General features: G+C 52.0%; 1 protein-coding gene across 1 annotated transcript; it reads right to left on the bottom strand.

Moving 5' to 3' along the window:
- Window positions 1–6,877: 6,877 nt before the first annotated feature.
- On the bottom strand, window positions 6,878–17,354 carry LOC136538977 (U1 small nuclear ribonucleoprotein 70 kDa-like). The gene is made up of 10 exons (XM_066530906.1): window positions 17,145–17,354; window positions 16,941–17,055; window positions 16,773–16,852; window positions 16,216–16,291; window positions 16,062–16,126; window positions 15,888–15,950; window positions 8,525–8,606; window positions 8,264–8,426; window positions 7,956–8,021; window positions 6,878–7,863 (listed from the first exon to the last, which is right to left on the bottom strand). Exons 1-10 carry the CDS (start codon window positions 17,241–17,243, stop codon window positions 7,254–7,256), a joined length of 1,419 nt encoding a protein of 472 aa, XP_066387003.1. The 5' UTR covers window positions 17,244–17,354; the 3' UTR covers window positions 6,878–7,253.
- Window positions 17,355–18,823: the final 1,469 nt, after the last annotated feature.

Below are 18,823 nucleotides of genomic sequence, written 5' to 3'. Positions count from 1 at the left end.
GCGCGTTCTCCCACCCCGGCGTCCTCCTCCCCCACCCTGGCGGCCTCCTCTTCCACCCTGGCGGCAACTTCCCCCACCCCAGTGGCACCTTCCCCCACCCCGGCGGCAACTCCGCCCACCCCAGCGTCCTCACCCACCAAGAGCGCCTAGCGCCTGCGGATCTGGTGGCCCTTTCACCCACCTTGGCGAGATCTATGGAGCACGAGCGAGATCCATGGAGATGCATGGCGGTGTTGCAGGGGAGTGGGCGTCTCTGCCCCACTCCGCCGCGGCGCCCTCTCCACACCCGGCGACGCCCTCTCCCACCCTAGAGATCGAGCTCCCCCCAACCCGGCGGCCGGAATCGATCGACCAGCCTTCTCCCCCCCTATGTTGTATATGTATGTTTCAAGTGTTTCAGACGTTTCAGATGTATGTTACATTTGTTTCATATGGATGTTGGCAAAGTAGATCGGAGGATGTTGCAATTGTTTCAGAGGCATGTTGCAAGCGTATGTTTTGAGTGTTTTAGATGTTTCAAAGGTATGTTTCATCTGTGTTTTTCGGACGCATGTTGCAAGTTATTTGGATGTTGCATATGTTTCATACATACGCTGCATATGTTTTATTTGGATGTTTGTGTATGGTTGCAATGGTTTTCAAGTATTTTTCAGGTGTTTTTTCAAGTGTTTCAGAAGCATGTTTCAAGTGTTTCAACTACCTTCAGACATATGTTGCAACTGTTGTATTTGGATGTTTCAAAACTAGTTCGGATGTTGTATCTCTCCTCCCCACCTTCTGCTGCATCGTCTCTCCCGGCGACGGTAGGGCATCCATACGACGCCGCAGCCGGTCCTTCTGAATCAGAGGCGCCACACGCCCTTTCCCTCCTGTCGCTCAGGCGGCACGGGCCCCACGTGGAGCACTAAACAGAGTGTTCACGCGGGCGTCCGGACGTCCGGGCGCTAGCACTTCCGAAGAAATATTCGCGAGTAATACTGTCCGGATCCAACTTGTCCCGTATTCCATATTTGTATTTGTGACCGAGACAAATATACATTCACTAGATAAATGCCCGTGCGTTGCACGGAAAAAATAGAATTTGAATTCTATTTCAAATCATTGTTTATAATGCACGATACTTTTAATAACACAATTTGATCATTCCATCCTTCTCTGGCATATATCAATGGCCTTTATTGAAACCTTTCGCGCAATCAAGTAATGCAACTTTCAGAACTAAATTAGAGCCCGTTTGGAGGGGCTTCTCCCGGCTCCGGCTCCGGCTCCGGCTCCGGCTCCGGCACTGTAGCGCTATTGTGGCGGAGCCGGGAGAAGCTCCAAATGTGCTGCTCTTCTGGCTCCTCTTCTTTCTAGTTCATTTTTGGAGGAGCTGGAGCCATTTTTTGTCATGCTACAGTAAAAACAGTGTTGTGCAGTGCCTTAGGAGTAGGAGCCGGAGCACCAAGAGCCGCACCAAACTGGCTCTTACTCTCCTCTTTAGTGACATGCTCCAAGTCGAAACTTGCACTTTGCCATGGCTCCTATGCCTCTCGCACCCCACCCCACCCCATGTTGACGGGCGACAACGTGGGCTAGTAGCAGCAGGACAGCAAGCAGCCAGTAGTGATCATCACGGTGTGCGCCAAGGGCTGGATCTGGTACGAGTGCTGACATGCCTTCACGGCTCTCGGCTGCCGCGTGATGGCCATCGACGTCCGTGACCGAGTCACGGCCTTGCGCGCCACGTGCCTGGCAAAGACGCTGGCATTCGTGGCCTTCCTTGTCAAGCCGCGCCAGCACGTCGTGAACAGTGGCGCCGACGCTGGCATCGGAGGTGACGTCGAGGTGGAGCGCCTCCGCGGACGGCGTGCCAGTGAGGTTGGCGACCAAGCCGAGGTGATGTCCTCGCTGAAGTAGCTCTTGCTGTTGTCAACGTAGTAGACACCGTACCCATCGTCCCGGCGCCAGGCAAAGCAGAGTAGTAGTCGGCTGTCTCCATGGCGCTGCGCTGGTCATGCTTGGGCAAAGCATAGTTGCCATGGAACGAATCTGTGTCGAAAAAACAATTTGTATTTTGGGGTGGATGCGGCGGGGGCGAGCGTGCGGAGCGAGGCGATTTTTTTAACACAGAGGAGCCGAGGAGAGGAGACCGATCCTTATTTGTTTGAGGCCCTGGTTCAGCTCATCTCGGTCTCGGTTATAAGCTGAGCAGGATTATCTGATAAGTCACGATAGGTAGAATCTAAGCCGGGCGTTTGGCTGTTTCGATTATTTCTTGCTAGTCATTTTGCACCTGGAACCTTTGACTTCTCTCAAACTGCTTTGCACTATTTACTACTATTCCGATGAGTCTTGAATCTTGCAACTGGACCTAGATAAAGGTTTCTATTTGCATCTCGGTCCTTCTTGTTCAAATCCACGCAGCAGCTCCCAGATCCGGTCGTGCTTGCCGTGCCCAGGCGAGGGGGAGGAGGTCAAAGCGAGGAGGGAGAGGGGTGGCTCGCGCAAGGGGGGGGGGCACTGCTGAGAGGGTCGAGCAGAGAGGCCCGCCGGTGGCTCGCGCGGAGGTGAGGGGTGGCCCGGGCGTGTGAGACTGGCTCGAGGAGCTGTGGGCAGGCGGCATGCAACTCCGGACCGGTGGAGCTACGGGCGAGTGGGCGGCATGGAACTCCAGCGGGAGGAGCTCCGGCTACGAGCGGGCGGATCCGGCCAGCGACATGGATGTCCGGAGGGGGGCGAGCGCTCGGCAAGCGGCTTGCGTTTTCCAAATCACAGAGGAAATCGAACGCGAACCTGAGCCGGAGACTTACGTAATTGCGGGCAGACTTCGAAGGAGCGCGCACACCAAAATCCTGTGCAGGAAACCCCCTCACTCTTTTTAGGTGGTAATAGATATTATTATCCAACACCGACTTCAAAGGAAAAATACAAAAACAAATATGGTGTAACTAGTATCCATCTGATAATATAGACCCAAACCCAAGTAGGTGGTACCAAGTTGGAGACAAGGTAGATTCTACTCCCTTGATAAAGAGTAACTACACAAGCCGCCCTCAAAACAATGCATCTACTTTTCAGTTGAATTTGCCGTCATGTTTTTTTTTTACGTCTACTCTAGTAAAAGCTCTGAAATTCATCTTAAATATAATTACACATGGGACCCACCGGTCATCTCGCTCGTCGCGACGAGGATGGGACCCGCCCATATCTCGCCCATGTGTCGTGCCGGTGGAAGAAGAGGCTGCACGGAGATCTACAGCCTGTTCGCTTGTTGGTTTCAGCCAGCCCAAACCAGCCAGCCAACAGTGTTTTCCTCTCACAACAAATCAGCACCAGCCAGCCCAGAAACCAACCAGCGAACAGACCGCTAGACGGATCTTGCCCGTCGCACTGGTGAAGGGAGAGGCGCAAGAGCAGAGACCGCATATCGGGGACCCAATCAGATCTCGTCGCCTATCGTGACAAGACCTCGAGAGGAGAGGCTGCATGATGGTCAAGGTCACACGAGGAGACACCACCTCGTCAGGACCTCACCCTTGCCCGAGAGGAGAGGTCGTATAGCCAGATCTAGCTGGAAAGGGGTGCCACGGCAAGTGAGAAACAACCCCAACAAGTATGAGCCGGATGGAATAGGAGTAGGGTAAGATTTGACGACTCCCTAATTTGAGGGCTAGAGTAGACTAGCACAGCTATATTTTTTTTACCCGAACCGTCACATTTGAGTTTAGGAGGCTGGATAGGGTGACTACTAGATATTCTGGCTTTTATAAATACATACATAGGTTTTCACTTAGATATATAGTAGAAACAATGTATTAATCCAACAAAACATCAAGAATATATTTTATTGATGAAACCTAGAGTATATTTTATTGATGAGACCTATGTGCTAGGGTGTAGGGAATACGGTTGCAAATGGCGCGGGCCGTGCCGCTAACCCGCTGGACTACCCGCGCCGCAATCCCGCGTAAACCCGTGCCGCAAACCCGCGAGACCGGAGCGGGTCGATGTGGCTTGTCCACGTAGTCCAACGGCGCCGCAGCGTCCCGCAAATATATATGTCCATCGGGCCGGGACGGCCCGGCACGGCACGGGTCCGTGCCGTGCACGGCCCGATGGGGGTCGGGCTGACACGGCACGTCGTGCCTCCCGGGCCGTGCCGGAGAAGGCTTCGTGCCTGGCCATCGGCCCAGGCACGACTCTATAGACCGATTTTCAGGCCGTGCCAGCCCGTCGAGCACGGCACATCCAGATTGTCGGGCCAGCGCGTAGCCCACCACAGAGCCAGAGACCTGAGAGAGGTGGGAGGCGGTGGCGACGCTCGACGCCGGATCCAACGAGAAGAGAAGGGGATTGGGAGGATTCGGCGGGCTGTGAGGAAGCAGGAGCTCGAGGCGGCGGCGGCCGGCGTGGCAGAGCTCGAGCACGTCGCGCTCGCACCCATGGCACGGCCTCACGGAGGGATGGAAGGAGAGGAACCCGCGGCGGAGTGTCATCACTGGGGCAGCGCACCACGCACCACGTCGGCAAGCGGAGCTCGGGGCTGGGCCACCTTGCGTCGAGCAAGGGAGCGAGAGGAGTCGGGGCTTCACTCCCGCGCACGTACGCGTCGAGCGTGAGGACGAGAAGACAGAGAAGTCGGGGGAGAAGGGGCTGCGCGGTGGCGTTGGGATGGAATAGGGAGTTTGGGATTAGGGTTTAATTGATTATATATATATATATATATATATATATATATATATATATATATATATATATATATATATATCGGGCCTTTTGTCGGGCTATAACAAAATAACGGGCCGTGCCGTGTCAGCCCACGTGCCTGGGGTGCGGCCCAGGCACGCCCTGCTCCTTCGGGCCGTGCCAGCCCGAGCCCGCTCACCACAGGTTCATGCCATGCTCGTGTCAGGCTAAAAAATGGACTTCGTGCCGGGCTGTCGGTCCACGGGCTACATGGACATCTATATCCGCAAACCCGCACGTCCCGTAGTCCAACGACCAATGGCGCCGCAACGTTCGCAGACCTGGAGGAAGAGTACTGCGAGCCACGCGCGAGCGTGTCGGATCCATGAAGCGCGGCTATTTCATCGGACCCGTCTCACTCCCATCCAGCGGTGGGCTTGTTCCTCACGCACTGTCGGTCGAGAGCTCGCTGCCGGAGGCGGCGGCCGCCGGCGTGCCGATGCTGATGTGGCCGCTGGTGTTCAACCAGTTCATCGAGGAGAGGCTGGCGATGGACATGCTCAGGATCGGGGAGTGGGTCTGGAGCGGAGCGCGGAGCACGAGGTACGAGGAGAGGGAGCTCGTGCCAGCAGTGGCGAAGCTACATTCACTCAACGGGGTCGTCCGACACCGACGACTTCACGGTCGTCCCTGTACCCCGTGATTTTTTGCCGGCTGAGACCCCGGTGAAAAATAGGTACGACCCCGGCAGGCCTGCAGCCCATTAGCACGTCTAACTGTCTCAGTATCTCTTCAGCCCATTAGCAGCAGTTGCAGGTCCATATTAGGGGCCTGTTCACGTGCCCTTAAAACCAGCTTGATCTGCTTCTTTTTTTATTCGAAACAGTGTTTTTCTCTCACAAATTTCTTCAAATTCATCCAGATTCTTCCAAAATTCCTTCGAACGAACGAGGCCTAGAATGCCAAACGTTGGCTTGCTTCCGTACTCCGCTACAGCCTGGCGGCACGGCGCACGCCCGCACCCTTTTCATCTTTCGTAGTCTCGCATCTCACATCGTCTGCGGGGGCTATTGCCGATTGGCCGTGACCGTGAGCCACAACCGCAAATCCCAGCGGGCAGCCGCCGCCGACAAAAGCTTCCTGAGTTCGTGGCCTCCATGTTCCTTGTCTCCTTGCGTAGTTGCGTTCCATTAAAGAACGTGCTCTTTCATTCAGAGTTTCAGACTTTCAGGCCAAGATGCCAGGTATCTAATCTATGCTAATTTACTAGTTTAGTACGGCTTGCACATTAGTATCTACTGTGCTTTTTTTATGATATGACTAATTTGATAGGCAATCAGAGCAAATTGGAAGGATTCTTTAAAAGGAAATTACCACCGGCCACTGATGATGAGAATAATAATGTTGACACTTCAAGAGCAAGAAGAGATGGAGATATCCCTGTAGCAAAGACTAACTGTACTATTCAGCGCACTTCGCGGATAGATGCTTTTCGGCAATGAAAATTGTGAAGACAATACTGAGAAATCGTATTGGAGATGGATCTATGAATGATTGTATCATATGCTTCGTAGAACAAGGATTTTTTGCTACAATTCCAATTAACGATGTGATAGTTCGCTTTCACAAAATTGGAGGATCGTAGTCGTTGGGGGACACTGTAAGAGGTAACTACTGTTGTAATTTTTAAAAGCTTATTTTATCACAATATGCAATTATTATCATATTAGTTTATGTTATGTATGGTATTATATTATCACAGCCTATAAGTTAAGGCTCGGATATCAACCCTGACAGCCATTTTTCCTGGCTTCGCCCCTGCGTGCCGGCATAGATGCACGCCATGGTGGCAGAAGCCTCGTCTTGTTCGTCCCCGCCTGGGGGTCGTCATCAACCATGGTCCATGGATGGGTTGGGTTTGCGGTCGCGTCTCAGTGATGCACAGCGCGGTGTTCTGGTCGCGACTCACAAAGTACGCGGCGCTACGCGGGCTGTTGCGAAGCCCGCAGAAGCAAGCGGCGTTATGAGGGCCGCCGCATCTGCCCACAAACTCCCTCGCGGCTATTGCGAGGTTGCAGCAATTGTTATTAACTTTTCTTTGGCGCACGTGTCAGCAAAAAAAAAAAACGGACTGTACATGCCCTGAGCTACCCCTATGACTGATACATTATGTGCCATTTTGTTAGAAGACGAAATGGAACATCATCTCTGAAGTTCTGCGAAAAGTTGGAATAAATAATTTAAAGGATCTGTCATACAAAACTTTTTAACAGATAACAGAAGGGTACAAGGATGAGGGCAAATGATACGAATCTCCACAACCAGATTATACTAACATCTTATTCCACAAGAAATTGGCAGCTGTGGCTTCAAATTCCAAAATCCACGCAGTTGGGCATGCTTTTGCTTTCTTTTGAGAATTTCCCAACATGGAAGAACATAACTGACAGGCACTATGCAGCTGAAACTCATTCAAACAAAGAACCAACTTTGAAATCCTCATTGTATTGTATCAGTATAAAGCTGCAGGCAAATCTCAACGCTGCAATCAAGCTTCATTCATGTGATTCACCAGCCCGGTGATACTAGTTGTCGCCTTCCTCATATGCCTCACCTTCCTCAGGGCCTTCTGGTTCAGCATTGTTTGGCTGCATCTGATAGTTGGCTTCCATTTTACCATACGAGTCAACACGATAATACTCGAGCTCATGCCGCTTTGAGTGTTCAGTTTCATGCCCACGTCCATCTTGACCATAACCATATGCGTCATGACCTTTGTGTTGCTCATACTGACCATAGCCATAATCCTGCCCATAACTAGACAAATTTTTGTCATGCTTTGTCCCACCATTGCCATAGTCTGCATCCCTCTCATGCATGTGACCACGGTCGCGTTCATGACTGGTGCGCTCATAATCTCTTTCACCACGGTCCCTGCCTCTCTCACGATGGCGATCATGAGAGCGAGCGTGGTCCCTTTCTCTATCATAGTCCCGACCACGATCCCTGTCCCTGTCACGGCCATGGTCTCTTTCGCGGTCCTTTCCTCTCTCCCTGTCCCGAGTCCTCTCACGGTCTCTATGGTGATGCTTCTCATCTCGTGAATCTCTATCACGAGTCCTGTCATGCGAACGCTCATGGGTCCTCTCCTCACGGTCTCTTTCACGTACCCTTTCACGAGATTTTTCACGATCCCTTTGAGCGAAAATAATTGCAGAAAGAAGCAATTAATAAGCATCAAAACTATGACATCAATGCAACAATCCCCTTAATTTGGTATGGCTTACCTATCGGCACGACGATCATCCCTCCTAGGCTCTTCTGATCTAGGGCGTCCACCATGCTGTTGCTCCCTGATAATAAGATATGCACAAGTGTTAACATAAATGTAGCAACTTTCAACATCAACAATGACGTGTTAAAGTATCAGATGGTACAGAAGGCTTCATACAGAAAAGCATATCAAAGACAAAAGGAACAAAAACATGTAGAAGCAAAGCAAACACATACAAGCATTAGTGATAAGTTTGACTCAGTGCCTCTTTCTAAAAGCAATAACTTTTTACAGGTGATCAAAATGAGAAAACAGATGTACCTAGTGGAATCCATTTTGTCAGCATCAGCACCACCTATCCTGCTTGATCCCAACCCACCACCCAATCTCCTGGGACGCCAATTTGGAACAGTTCTACCACGCTCAACATCAACTAATACCCTCTTGTTGTCCACTTTTCTCCCATCTGCTTGCTTGTAAGCATCTGGTAGAACCCAAGTTAGCAGAGAAAATGTAAGTTATAAGGAGAGTAAAAAATAAACCAAATGGGAAATTTGCAACAAAAAAAAAAGAGAAGCTTACTTTTCATGTCACGTGTGTGCACATACTCTATGAATGCATATCCTCTAGGTTTACTTGTATCTTTCTCAATTACAAGACGAACCTGCAAAGCTCAAATATAGTAATCAAATAATATTCAATAAGAAAGTTCCTGATAGGACTTGATGCCCTACCGGAGTTGCTGCGTAGGTTATAGGGGTGGAAGAGCGGAGGGCGAGGCTTAGGGAAACGGTGGCGGGTTGGCACCGTGGTGATCATGGCGCAAGGAGGAAGAGGAGGTGCGGCTAGGGCTCCCAAGGGAAGCCGGCAACAAATATGTTGCTTCTGCTTAATTCCAATCTCAGTTGTTTACAGAGTACTTATCCTCTCTAGGATCCTATAATTAAGGAATAAATACCATAAATAGCAAATAATAATAATATGGGCTCTTAGCCCCTATAGCCGGCGTCCTCCTCTAGCCACTAATGGGCCTGCGCCTATTATAATAGACACCGGTCATAACATCTCTCCCCGCCTGCGCAAACAGCTCGCCCTCGAGCTAAAAGTCGGGCTAGAGGCCTTTGAAGTCGTCGAGGAGCTCCCAGGTGGCTTCGTCGCTGGGCAGTCCGTGCCATTGGATGAGGACGTGCCAAGTGCCCTGCCGGAGTTGAGCTCAGAGAGCACGCTCGGGAGCAGGAAGGAGCTGACCATCCAGCAGTGGCGGTAGAGCAGCAGGCGCGGCCGGAAGGTCCCCCTTGTGAGGTTTAAGCAAGCCCACATGGAAGACGTCATGCAGGCAAGCGCCGTCCGGGAGCTACAGCCGGTAGGCAACCCTGCCAATGCACTCCAACACCTGGAATGGCCCGGCGTTGCGAGGACCAAGCTTCCCTTTGGCCCGGGGCTCCAAAGACTGCGTGGTCCGATGAAGCAGGCGTAGCCAAACCCAATCGCCCACAGCAAACTCCAGGTCGCAGTGGCCGGCGTCGTAGTACTTCTTAGACAGCTGTTGCACTTGAACGAGGCGCTGCCGGACCTCAGCGAGCATCTCATCTCGACTGCGGAGTAAGGCGTCGACCGTGTCAGTCCGCGCCAACCCTGGCTTGTATGGTAGTATCGGCGGGGGCGGTCGGCCGTAGACCACTTCGAACGGGGTGGCACGCAAGGCGGTATGAAAGGAGTTGTAGCAATATTCCGCCCATGGCAACCAATCCACCCACGCCCGCGGCCGATCCCCTGTAACAGAGTGTAAATACATAGCAATCACCTTGTTGACCACCTCAGACTGGTCGTCCGTCTGAGGGTGGAAGGCCGTGCTCATGCGCAAGGTGACGCCGGCCATCTTGAAGAGGTCGCGCCACACATGACCGGTGAACACGGGGTCCCTGTCGTTGACGATGGAAGAAGGGAAACCATGCAGTCAGACGATGCCGTCGAAGAAAGCACGGGAGGCGGCGGTGTAGGGGTGACCGAGGGCGATGAAATGTGCATACTTGGAGAAGCGGTCGACCACCGTGAGAATGACGGATTTGTCGCTGACCTTGGGCAGCCCCTCGATGAAGTCCATGGAGATATCCACCCACACCTGGGACGGAACGTCAAGGGGCTACAGCAGGCCGGCGGGCTGTAGCGACTTTGTCTTGTTCCGCTGGCAAGTGTTGCACGCCTGCACCCAATCCTAGACAAGGGCGCGGTCTCCCGGAATGTAGAAGTCGTTGCGCAGGCGGTACAGAGTCTTCTGGACTCCCTCATGGCCCGCCGAATGAGCCAAGAGGGGCACTTGGTGGCGCAGGTCGTCATGGTCAGGGATGAAGATGCGGGACCCGTGGAGAAGGAGACCGTCGTCGAAGTGCCATGGTGCCGGCAGCTGGCCAGCCTGCAAGCGCTGGAGGAGCTGCTGGGCATCCGCGACTACTGTTGTAGCCCGACGGATGTCATCGAAGAGGGCGAACGTCGTCCCGGAGAGGGCATGAGCAGTAGGAACAGGAGCTGTACCCTCTTCCATGTCGCGGCGGGACAGCGCATCCGCCACGATGTTCAGGCGGCCAGGGCGATACTCCACAGGAAAATCAAAGCCAAACAACTTGCTGATCCACTGGTGTTGAGGTACAGTTTAGAGACATTGGTCCAGTAGTAACTTGAGGCTGTAGTGATCTATACGAACAAGAAAATGACGCCCCATAGGTATGGTCGCCAGTGACGTACAGCCTGAACCAGCCCAATCAGCTCGCGTTCATAGGCGGCGAGCTTCAGATGACAAGCAGCGAAGGGCCGGCTGAAGAAAGCGAGGGGTCCAGCGTCTTGGTGGAGAACAGGGCCAAACCCCGCGCCTGACACGTCACGGTCACCACGAACGGCTTGTCGAAGTCGGGCATTTGGAGGACGGGTCCCGTGGACAGGGCACCCTTGAGTGCCTGGAACGCCGCGTCCGCCTCGTCGTCCTAGGCAAATGCCTCCTTCCGCAGGAGGCGCGTCAGCGGCGCGGCGATGAGGCCGAAGTCGCGGATGAACTTCCAGTAGCAGCCGGCGAGGCCCAAGAAGCCCCGCAGCCCACAGGCGGAGCGAGGTGCCGGCCACGAGGCGACCGCAGCCACCTTGTCGGCGTCCATGGCGACGCCGCCCGCTGATATTACGTGGCCAAGGTAGGCCACCGAAGACGCCCCAAAGGAACACTTGGAGCCCTTGAGGTGGAGCTGGTGTGCCCGAAGTGCGTGGAGGACGATGCTGAGGTGCTGCAGGTGTTCGGCCCAGGAGGCGCTATATATGAATATGTCGTCGAAAAACACAAGCACGAACCTGCGCAAAAAGGAGCAGAGCACGTCGTTCATCAAAGCCTGGAAAGTCGCCGGCGCGTTGGAAAGGCCAAACGGCATCACCAGGAACTCAAAATGGCCATGGTGAGTGCGGAACGCCGTCTTGGTGACGTCGTCGGGGTGCATCCGCACTTGGTGGTAGCCCGAGCGCAAATCGAGCTTGGTGAAGAAGCGATCCCATGAAGCTCGTTGAGAAGCTCATCGACGACCAGAATCGAGAATTTGTCCTTGGACGTCTTGGCGTTGAGGGCCCGATAGTCGATGCAAAAGCGCCAGGAGTTGTCCGCCTTGCGCACCAACAGCACGGGGGCGGAGAACGGAGACGTGCTCGGCCGGATGATGCCTTGGGCGAGCATAGCAGCTGTGGATAGCGATAGGGGTGAACAGCTACTGGAGTTGTACCCGACAGCAGGTGGATGCAGTGATCAAACGGCCGCATCGGAGGGAGCCCCTGTGGCTCGGCGAAGACCGGCTCAAACTGCTCCAGGAGCCGGTCCAGTAGTGGCTAGGAGGCAGCGGCGATCGCCCGCGCAGTCGGTTCCCGGATGTCATCGTGGGGGGAGCCCAGGCCCTTCCACAGAATGCGTCGGGAGCCCCGTGTGAAAGCCATGCACAAATCCTCGAAGTCCCAGAGGATAGGACCCAGTGTACGTAGGAACTCGACGCCAAGAATAAGATCAAAACCACCCAGGCTGATGCCATAGCAGCTGATGGTGAACTCCTCTGTACCAATGGCCAAGGCCACATCCCGGGCGACGCCTTCGCAGGGCACACGATCGTCGTTGGCCACCTGTACCCGCATGGTAGGGTGCGGGGCTGTAGAGAGATTTAGGCGGCGCAGGGGATCAGCGTTGATGAAGTTGTGCGTCGAGCCAGAGTCGAGGAGCGCCACAAGATGGTGGCCATGCACGGAGACTGGAAGGAGCATAGCATTCTCGGTTCGGATGCCGGCGATGGCGTAGAGGGACACCTGAGGCTGGGCGGTAGGTTCCTGCACCGCTGCTGGGGCAGGCGCATGCACAACAGCCTCCTCTGGAAATGCAGCAGCAGCGGCCACCTCCGCTGGGATCTCATCGTCGAGGAAATCCGCGACTGGAGGTAGAATAGGCGCTGGCACACATGACCACGCACATAGGGCTCATCACAATTGTAGCCGAGAACTTGGCAGCGACGCTCCAATTGCTCCGTTGGGGACAGTCGGCGGAAAGGACGAGCAGGGGCCACAGCGCCCGCTGGTGCCTGAGTTGTGGTCGCACCCGGGGCTGCTGGTACCGCTACAGCAGGCCGTAGCGACGCTAGGATGCCTAGACGCTGAGGAGGCCGGACGCCACGCTAAGGAGTGGCCGGCATCGTGGCAGCGGCGCGGCGCTCAAAAGCCCTGGCCAAATACATGGCCGTTTGGAGGTCTTGGGGTTCCCGCAGCTCCACGTCGACCTTGATGTGCTCCGGCAGTCCGCCCACAAACAACTCCGCCTTTTGGGGCGCGGAGAGGTTCCGAGCATGACAGAGCACCACATTGAAGCGGTCGGAGTAGTCCTGTACCGTGGAGGTGAAGGGCAGGCAAGCAAGTTCGGATAGACGGGTCCCATGAACCGCCGGCCCAAAACACAGATTGCACAGCTCCTTGAAATGATCCCACGTAGGCATGCCCTCGTCCTACTCGAGGGCGTAGTACCATGTTTGGGCCGCGCCGGTGAGATGGTACGACGCGAGCCAAGTGCGGTCCAAGGCCAGGGTGCACTGCCTATGGAAGAACTGGTCACAATGATTGAGCCATTTGAAGGGATCCTCGGCGCCATCGTAGGTGGGGAACTCCAACTTGTAGAAGCGCGGAGGGTGGGCGCCGTGGCTGACACCCGGAGCTGCTGGTTCTGGAGCAAAGGCCGCGGACGACGAGTCGCCGGGGTGGTGCTGCATGTTGCCGCCATAGAGTAGAGGCCCATCAACGCCCCCATAGAAAACCCCCTCCGTGTAGGAGGGCTGCTGGACCGCCCCACCGTAGTGGATCAGGGCGCCTGTGGTAGGGGCTAGGGCAGCCAACGTCGTGGTCGCCGGGAACGTTGCCATCGTATACACCGGCCCTACCGTCGAGGTCAGGGCTTAAGATGGGATCGACGACGGAGAGGGCGGCATCCGCAGTAGATGGATGGGCACACCCGTTGCGCTGGACTGGGGCATCCCAGCAGGGAACACCGGCGGCAGGGAGGCCATGGCCGATTGCGGCGGCGGTGGCCGCGGTGGGGGATGCAGCGGCTGCTGCGAACTGAGGAGATAGGACTGCATCGCGGTCATGGAACGGGACAGCTCGTGGATGGCCGCGGTCACCTGCTCCATCGACATTGTAGAAGGCGCAGCGGCCGCCGAGGCGGATGGCAGCAGGGAGGAGGATGTAGGCTGCGCAGCAGTGGTGATTGGCGGCGGCGGCGGTGGGCTGGTGGAGGTGGGAAGAGAACCTGACATCGCTGATACCAGATTGATTGGACTTGATGCCCTAGGAGTTGCTGCGTAGGTCATAGGGGTGGAAGAGCGGAGGGCGAGGCTTAGGGAAATGGCGGCGGGTTGGCTCCGTGGTGATCACGGCGCAAGGAGGAAGAGGAAGTGCGGCTAGGGCTCCCAAGGGAAGCCGGCAACAAATATGTTGCTTCTGCTTAATTCCAATCTCAATTGTTTACAGAGTACTTATCCTCTCTAGGATCCTATAATTAAGGAATAAATACCATAAATAGCAAATAATAATAATATGGGCTCTTAGCCCCTATAGCCGGCGTCCTCCTCTAGCCACTAATGGGCCTGCGCCTATTATAATAGACGCCGGTCATAACAGTTCCACTGAACTTAAGAATGACATATCATTAGTAGTAATTGTGTTTGCTGTTGTTTTAATCTTTAGCATATTTTATGGTGCACGACAGACAGGCATAAAGCCTAAAACAGCCATGCTAACCTTGCACATGTAGAGCTTCGACGCGAGGAGTGAAATCCAGCACAGATCAACACAGTTGGAGGAAAAGCGCTGTCTGGCCGATTGGCATACGTTGGGAAATAAATTGGATATCCCCTTACCAGGGAATTTTATTTTACTAAAGAAAAAGGGTGTACGATAGAACTAAATACTATACCAAGTTGCCCTCCATCGGTGAAATTTGTTCAGCCTTCGTTTACCAAACGAACAGAATGAATAACAGTTAACAGAAAGGCAATAATACCAAGTGAGTGATGTGTACCCCTTATGGACAAAATTGACGGATCTTCGACTCTAGGAGTTGAGAGATGCAATTAGTGCTGTGTCAGGGTGTCGGTTGCTCCAGAAAACCAGAATTTGGTAGCAGTGCTAGCTTTAATAGCTAAACTGAAGGAACTATAAATACTATACTCACCAGGAAAACTACCCAATTAAGCCTAAATACCATAGAAAATCCCTGTCTACAGACAAACTGCTTTTTGAAAAAATACAAAGTGATCTATGCTAATTTGTGCCACTGTCAGCATTTTTCAAGCTTGTTTACCCCGGTTGACCAATATGATAGTTGCAAATTGGTGGAATGAGAGAACAACCCAACCATTTACTACCTTTGTTAGAAGCAATTTGCTCTTCTCCTCAAGAAATTTCTTTATGACAACAAAAAAGAAGTACTAGGAAATAGAGAACCTGGGCCACAGACAGGTGCAGCCAGAGTTACCTGTTTATGCATATTTGTGTTCCCAGAGATGCCTTGTCATTAATTGGTTGTACCAACCATGCACATATTAAAACGGCTTTCCAATGATTCAGAGCAAAAGACTAACTAAATTACCAGAGAGCATACATATGCCTGAACCCTATATAATTTTTCATTTGAAATGTATTCCATCTAAGCCCCCAAAGGTATAAAGATTGCTTAAAAAGAGACTCTGTAGAGTTGTAGACCCCCTGTGCTCACAGAGATGATTGATATTTCCTTAGTTTAGCACAACACAACTGACAAGATTTACTCCACACACCCCTCCCCACAAAATTTTTCTTGTCTGATGTTTAAATACCCTTAACTAGCTAACATTTTACATCATTGTGTTGAACTGTATAAAACTACTGAAAATATTTTATTCTAGAACCAATTTCATAATGAAGTATTCAAGTAAAATAATGTACAGAGAAATGATCAAATTCACAGCTCAAAAACCATAAAAAGTTGTCATGGGATACATTCAAGAGCAAACACTAAATACCTGTGCATGAAACAGAGCAAATAAGTTGTTGGCTCCAAAAACCCAAAGTTCAAGTAAAACATTGATGCTAAGTTTACCAAAAATGACTACGAAAATTGAAACAGAGTTCCCAGTTCCTTTGAAAGCATTTCCAAGTAAGTTTTCAGAAACCAGAAAGAAAATGAAGTGCAACTTTTGATTCTCGAAATGAAATGGAGCAACAGAGCGATTATAAGGACCCCCTTGGTGTCGCAAACACTTGTCGGAGGAGCTTAAAAGGAAGCCATAAACTAATGAGAGGCAACCTTTCCACAGTTTTGGCCAATGATTGTTTGCATTTTAGAATAACTGAAAAAACCTTACCAAAGTGCAATAACTTCACCTGCACAGGAATTTACCACATTACTTACCCTTTTAATAGGACCATAACCTTCAAACTCCCGTTTGATCCTCTGCTCAGACGTCTCATAGTTCTGCAACAATGGCAAAGCCAATTATCTTGGTGTTCCAAAGATAACTTGCCATCTAATTTTTATGAGTACAGACTAAGGAATATGCCAACGATTACAAGCAAAGTTACTTACAAGTCTAGCAACAAAGAGTGTTTTGTATGGGTCTCCAGTAGCATTGGGGTCACTTTGTGGGTCATCTGCATAAAACCAAATCAGAACAATGATGTTATTACATCCATCATTTTAAAAGAATTGGGGTGACACCATGCCTTAAGTAAGAACTTACACTTCTGAAGCTCTTCAGCAACCTTAACAGCACCTTGCTCAAGCTTATTATTGCGAATCCTAGCCTTCTTCTCAGCCTGTATACAGAGCATATATAATAATCAGGTACAAGATAAAATAAAATAGTAAAAGGGTAGAACAATGTTATGATATGCCCCAAAATGGAGAAAGAATGATTTAGGCCCATGTGATCTCAGCAGAAAGAAGTGCGACAGTGCCTTCACACAGTTGGATGCATGATATCATCTCAAATCTCAAAACATTAAAATATCTGGGACATACTCAAACCATGCATGCTTTTGTAGCAGAAGCAACTACCAAAGTTGACCGGTAATGCCCTAAATATCATGTGCTACAAGCTGGTTTCGGAAGCTACTGTTTCAACAAGATGCAATCCTTTATTATAACAAAATACATGACACGCCATCCAGTTGGGCATTTGCACTGCAGCATATTTCGGCTACCTCAGAAACCCAATCACAAAGTCTGATTAGAGAAAACTGTACAAATATGATAGCAGGAACACCTAGGACACTCAGCATATAGACAAAAACATACCCTGCTCTCACACTTGGGCACCGGCGGAGCATACTCTGGATCCTCGCGCCCAGCAAAGTGTGACACAAACTGTGCCATCCCTGCATCCAAATCAGTAGCCACATCAGTCAGTCAGTCAGCAAACCCTTGAAAACATCTAATAGAGAATCGCATGATCCGTCGACTCACCGGTGTAGGCCGGCAATTTGCGCTTCTCCAGTGGGGGCTTGTACTCGACCGGCGGCCGCGGTTCAAAGAGCTTGAGCAGGTTGGGCGTGAGCCCCGTCGGGTGGATCTGCCCCATCTGCGAGCGAAGCGAAACCAGGATCAGAGACGAATCAGGCAGCTAGGGTTAGGGTTTAGTGGGGGGAGAGGAGGGGATCGGTGGCTTACGAGCTTGAGCTGCTGGGCGTTAGGACGCTGGCCCTGGCCCCTGGGGCGGGAGTCCGGGTTGCCCCGCATCTGCCCCCCGCCGTGGCCATAGTCGCCCATCGTCGACGCCGGCGAAGGAGGCGGCGGCTCCCGCTCGAGAGAGGTGCGAGGCGGAGAGATGTGTGCGTTCGTGGATGCCGGTTAGGCTGTCTCCAACGACAAACGTTACCCAAAAATAGAAAACTCTTAGCGCTACCGGTAAAGATTCCGTACCCATCTTCTCCAACAACGGAAAAAAAAATGAGTCTGAGAATCATCAGAATCTTTTATATATATATATTTTATTAGAGGCTATAAGTATTATGTTGGATACATATTCTAGATTTGGGTTTTATGATGAGTCTCCTGTCGAAGACAGTCGAATAGTGTCGGGGCCTAATACGGGGTACCCAATGAGATGGAGCTAATAACCATCAAATATTGATGTTTCCAAACAGACAAGAACGCAACTGCACTTCTTGCCCATACGACCGAAGGATGGCCGCGCCTCGCCCGGCCCCAAAGGGTTGGCTCCACCTCACCCGACCCCTGACGTCCGAGGGTTGGCTCCGCCTCGTCCGACATCTGGGGCCAGACTCCGCCCCCGCCCAACGTATGCACCCTGCTTCTTTATAATGATGAGCACAGGGCAAGACATGACACTCAGGTCAACCACAGTACCGATGACCATACCATGCATGTCTGCAGAAAAGTACTGTTAGGATATGACGGGATGAGCACTTTAAGCCCTTCCAGGCATGACAGAGCCCGAACAGTGTTGTAGGCGTCGACTTTTGCCTTACAATGTTGTGGGCGTCGCCATCAGCCCTCGGACGTGGATCCTGACATAAGCATACGACAACTACTACAATCTAGGAGGGAACTCATATCACCTACAGTAACGGACGTATGGTCACTAAACCGTATGCTCCTCGTAGAGTCACGGCTCGGCACCCTGGCACGCCGCACCGCCCGCCAGAGTAGGATGGAACGTGACCACTTGCTGAATGAAGCCAGTGTATGGTCCTATCAGGATCAGCGAACGTGCTATCCCTGACACCATCTGCCATGTCAGCAGGGCAGGCTCAAGGGAAAAGAAAGACCTAACACATTTGAAGGACCTTCTCTATCTCTGGTTTTTTTCTCTTTCTCCCATCTATAACCTCTGCTCCCCCTTAGTCTATAAAAGGGAGGATAGGGCACCCCACTAAGGGGACGGATCAATCCTATATACCATGCTTCGTATAACACATAGCTGAGCAGCAACTAAGCTCTTGACATCCTTTCGACCTTTCCATCAGAGACTTAGGACATATCCCTCTCTCGACCGTTTGTACCCCCTACTATGAACCTTTTTTAGTGCTGATAACACGAGCAGCAGTAAACTAGACGTAGGGATATTCTGTCCGGACCAGTATAAACCTTGTGTCCTTTAGCACACCATCCAAGCCTAACGCGCAATAAATATAAATTTACTAGTTGGTGTTTATTCGAAACACCGACAGTTGGCGCGCTAGGTAGGGGACCTTTGCACGTTCTGACGTTAAACATCAGGCCACGGATGGCTAGCCACGGTATCTGCTGGGTCCTAGGCGCACACGTGCGCTTCGAGAAACTAGACTTCATCATCACGGTAGGAGAAGAGTTGGCATTGGTCCACG

Source organism: Miscanthus floridulus, chromosome 1 (assembly GCF_019320115.1).
Source record: "Miscanthus floridulus cultivar M001 chromosome 1, ASM1932011v1, whole genome shotgun sequence".
NCBI lineage: Eukaryota > Viridiplantae > Streptophyta > Magnoliopsida > Poales > Poaceae > Miscanthus > Miscanthus floridulus.
This window is presented reverse-complemented; position numbering and strand designations above follow the sequence as displayed.

Excerpts from the sequence above, each read along its gene's own strand:
- LOC136538977 (XM_066530906.1), bottom strand. The coding sequence starts at position 17,243 with ATGGGCGACTATGGCCACGGCGGGGGGCAGATGCGGGGCAACCCGGAC. Across the intron at positions 16,853-16,940 it reads CAAATTGCCGGCCTACACCG|GGATGGCACAGTTTGTGTCA; the intron begins GTGAGTCGACGG and ends ATTTGGATGCAG. Across the intron at positions 8,607-15,887 it reads GTTATGGTCCTATTAAAAGG|GTTCGTCTTGTAATTGAGAA; the intron begins GTAAGTAATGTG and ends TGAGCTTTGCAG.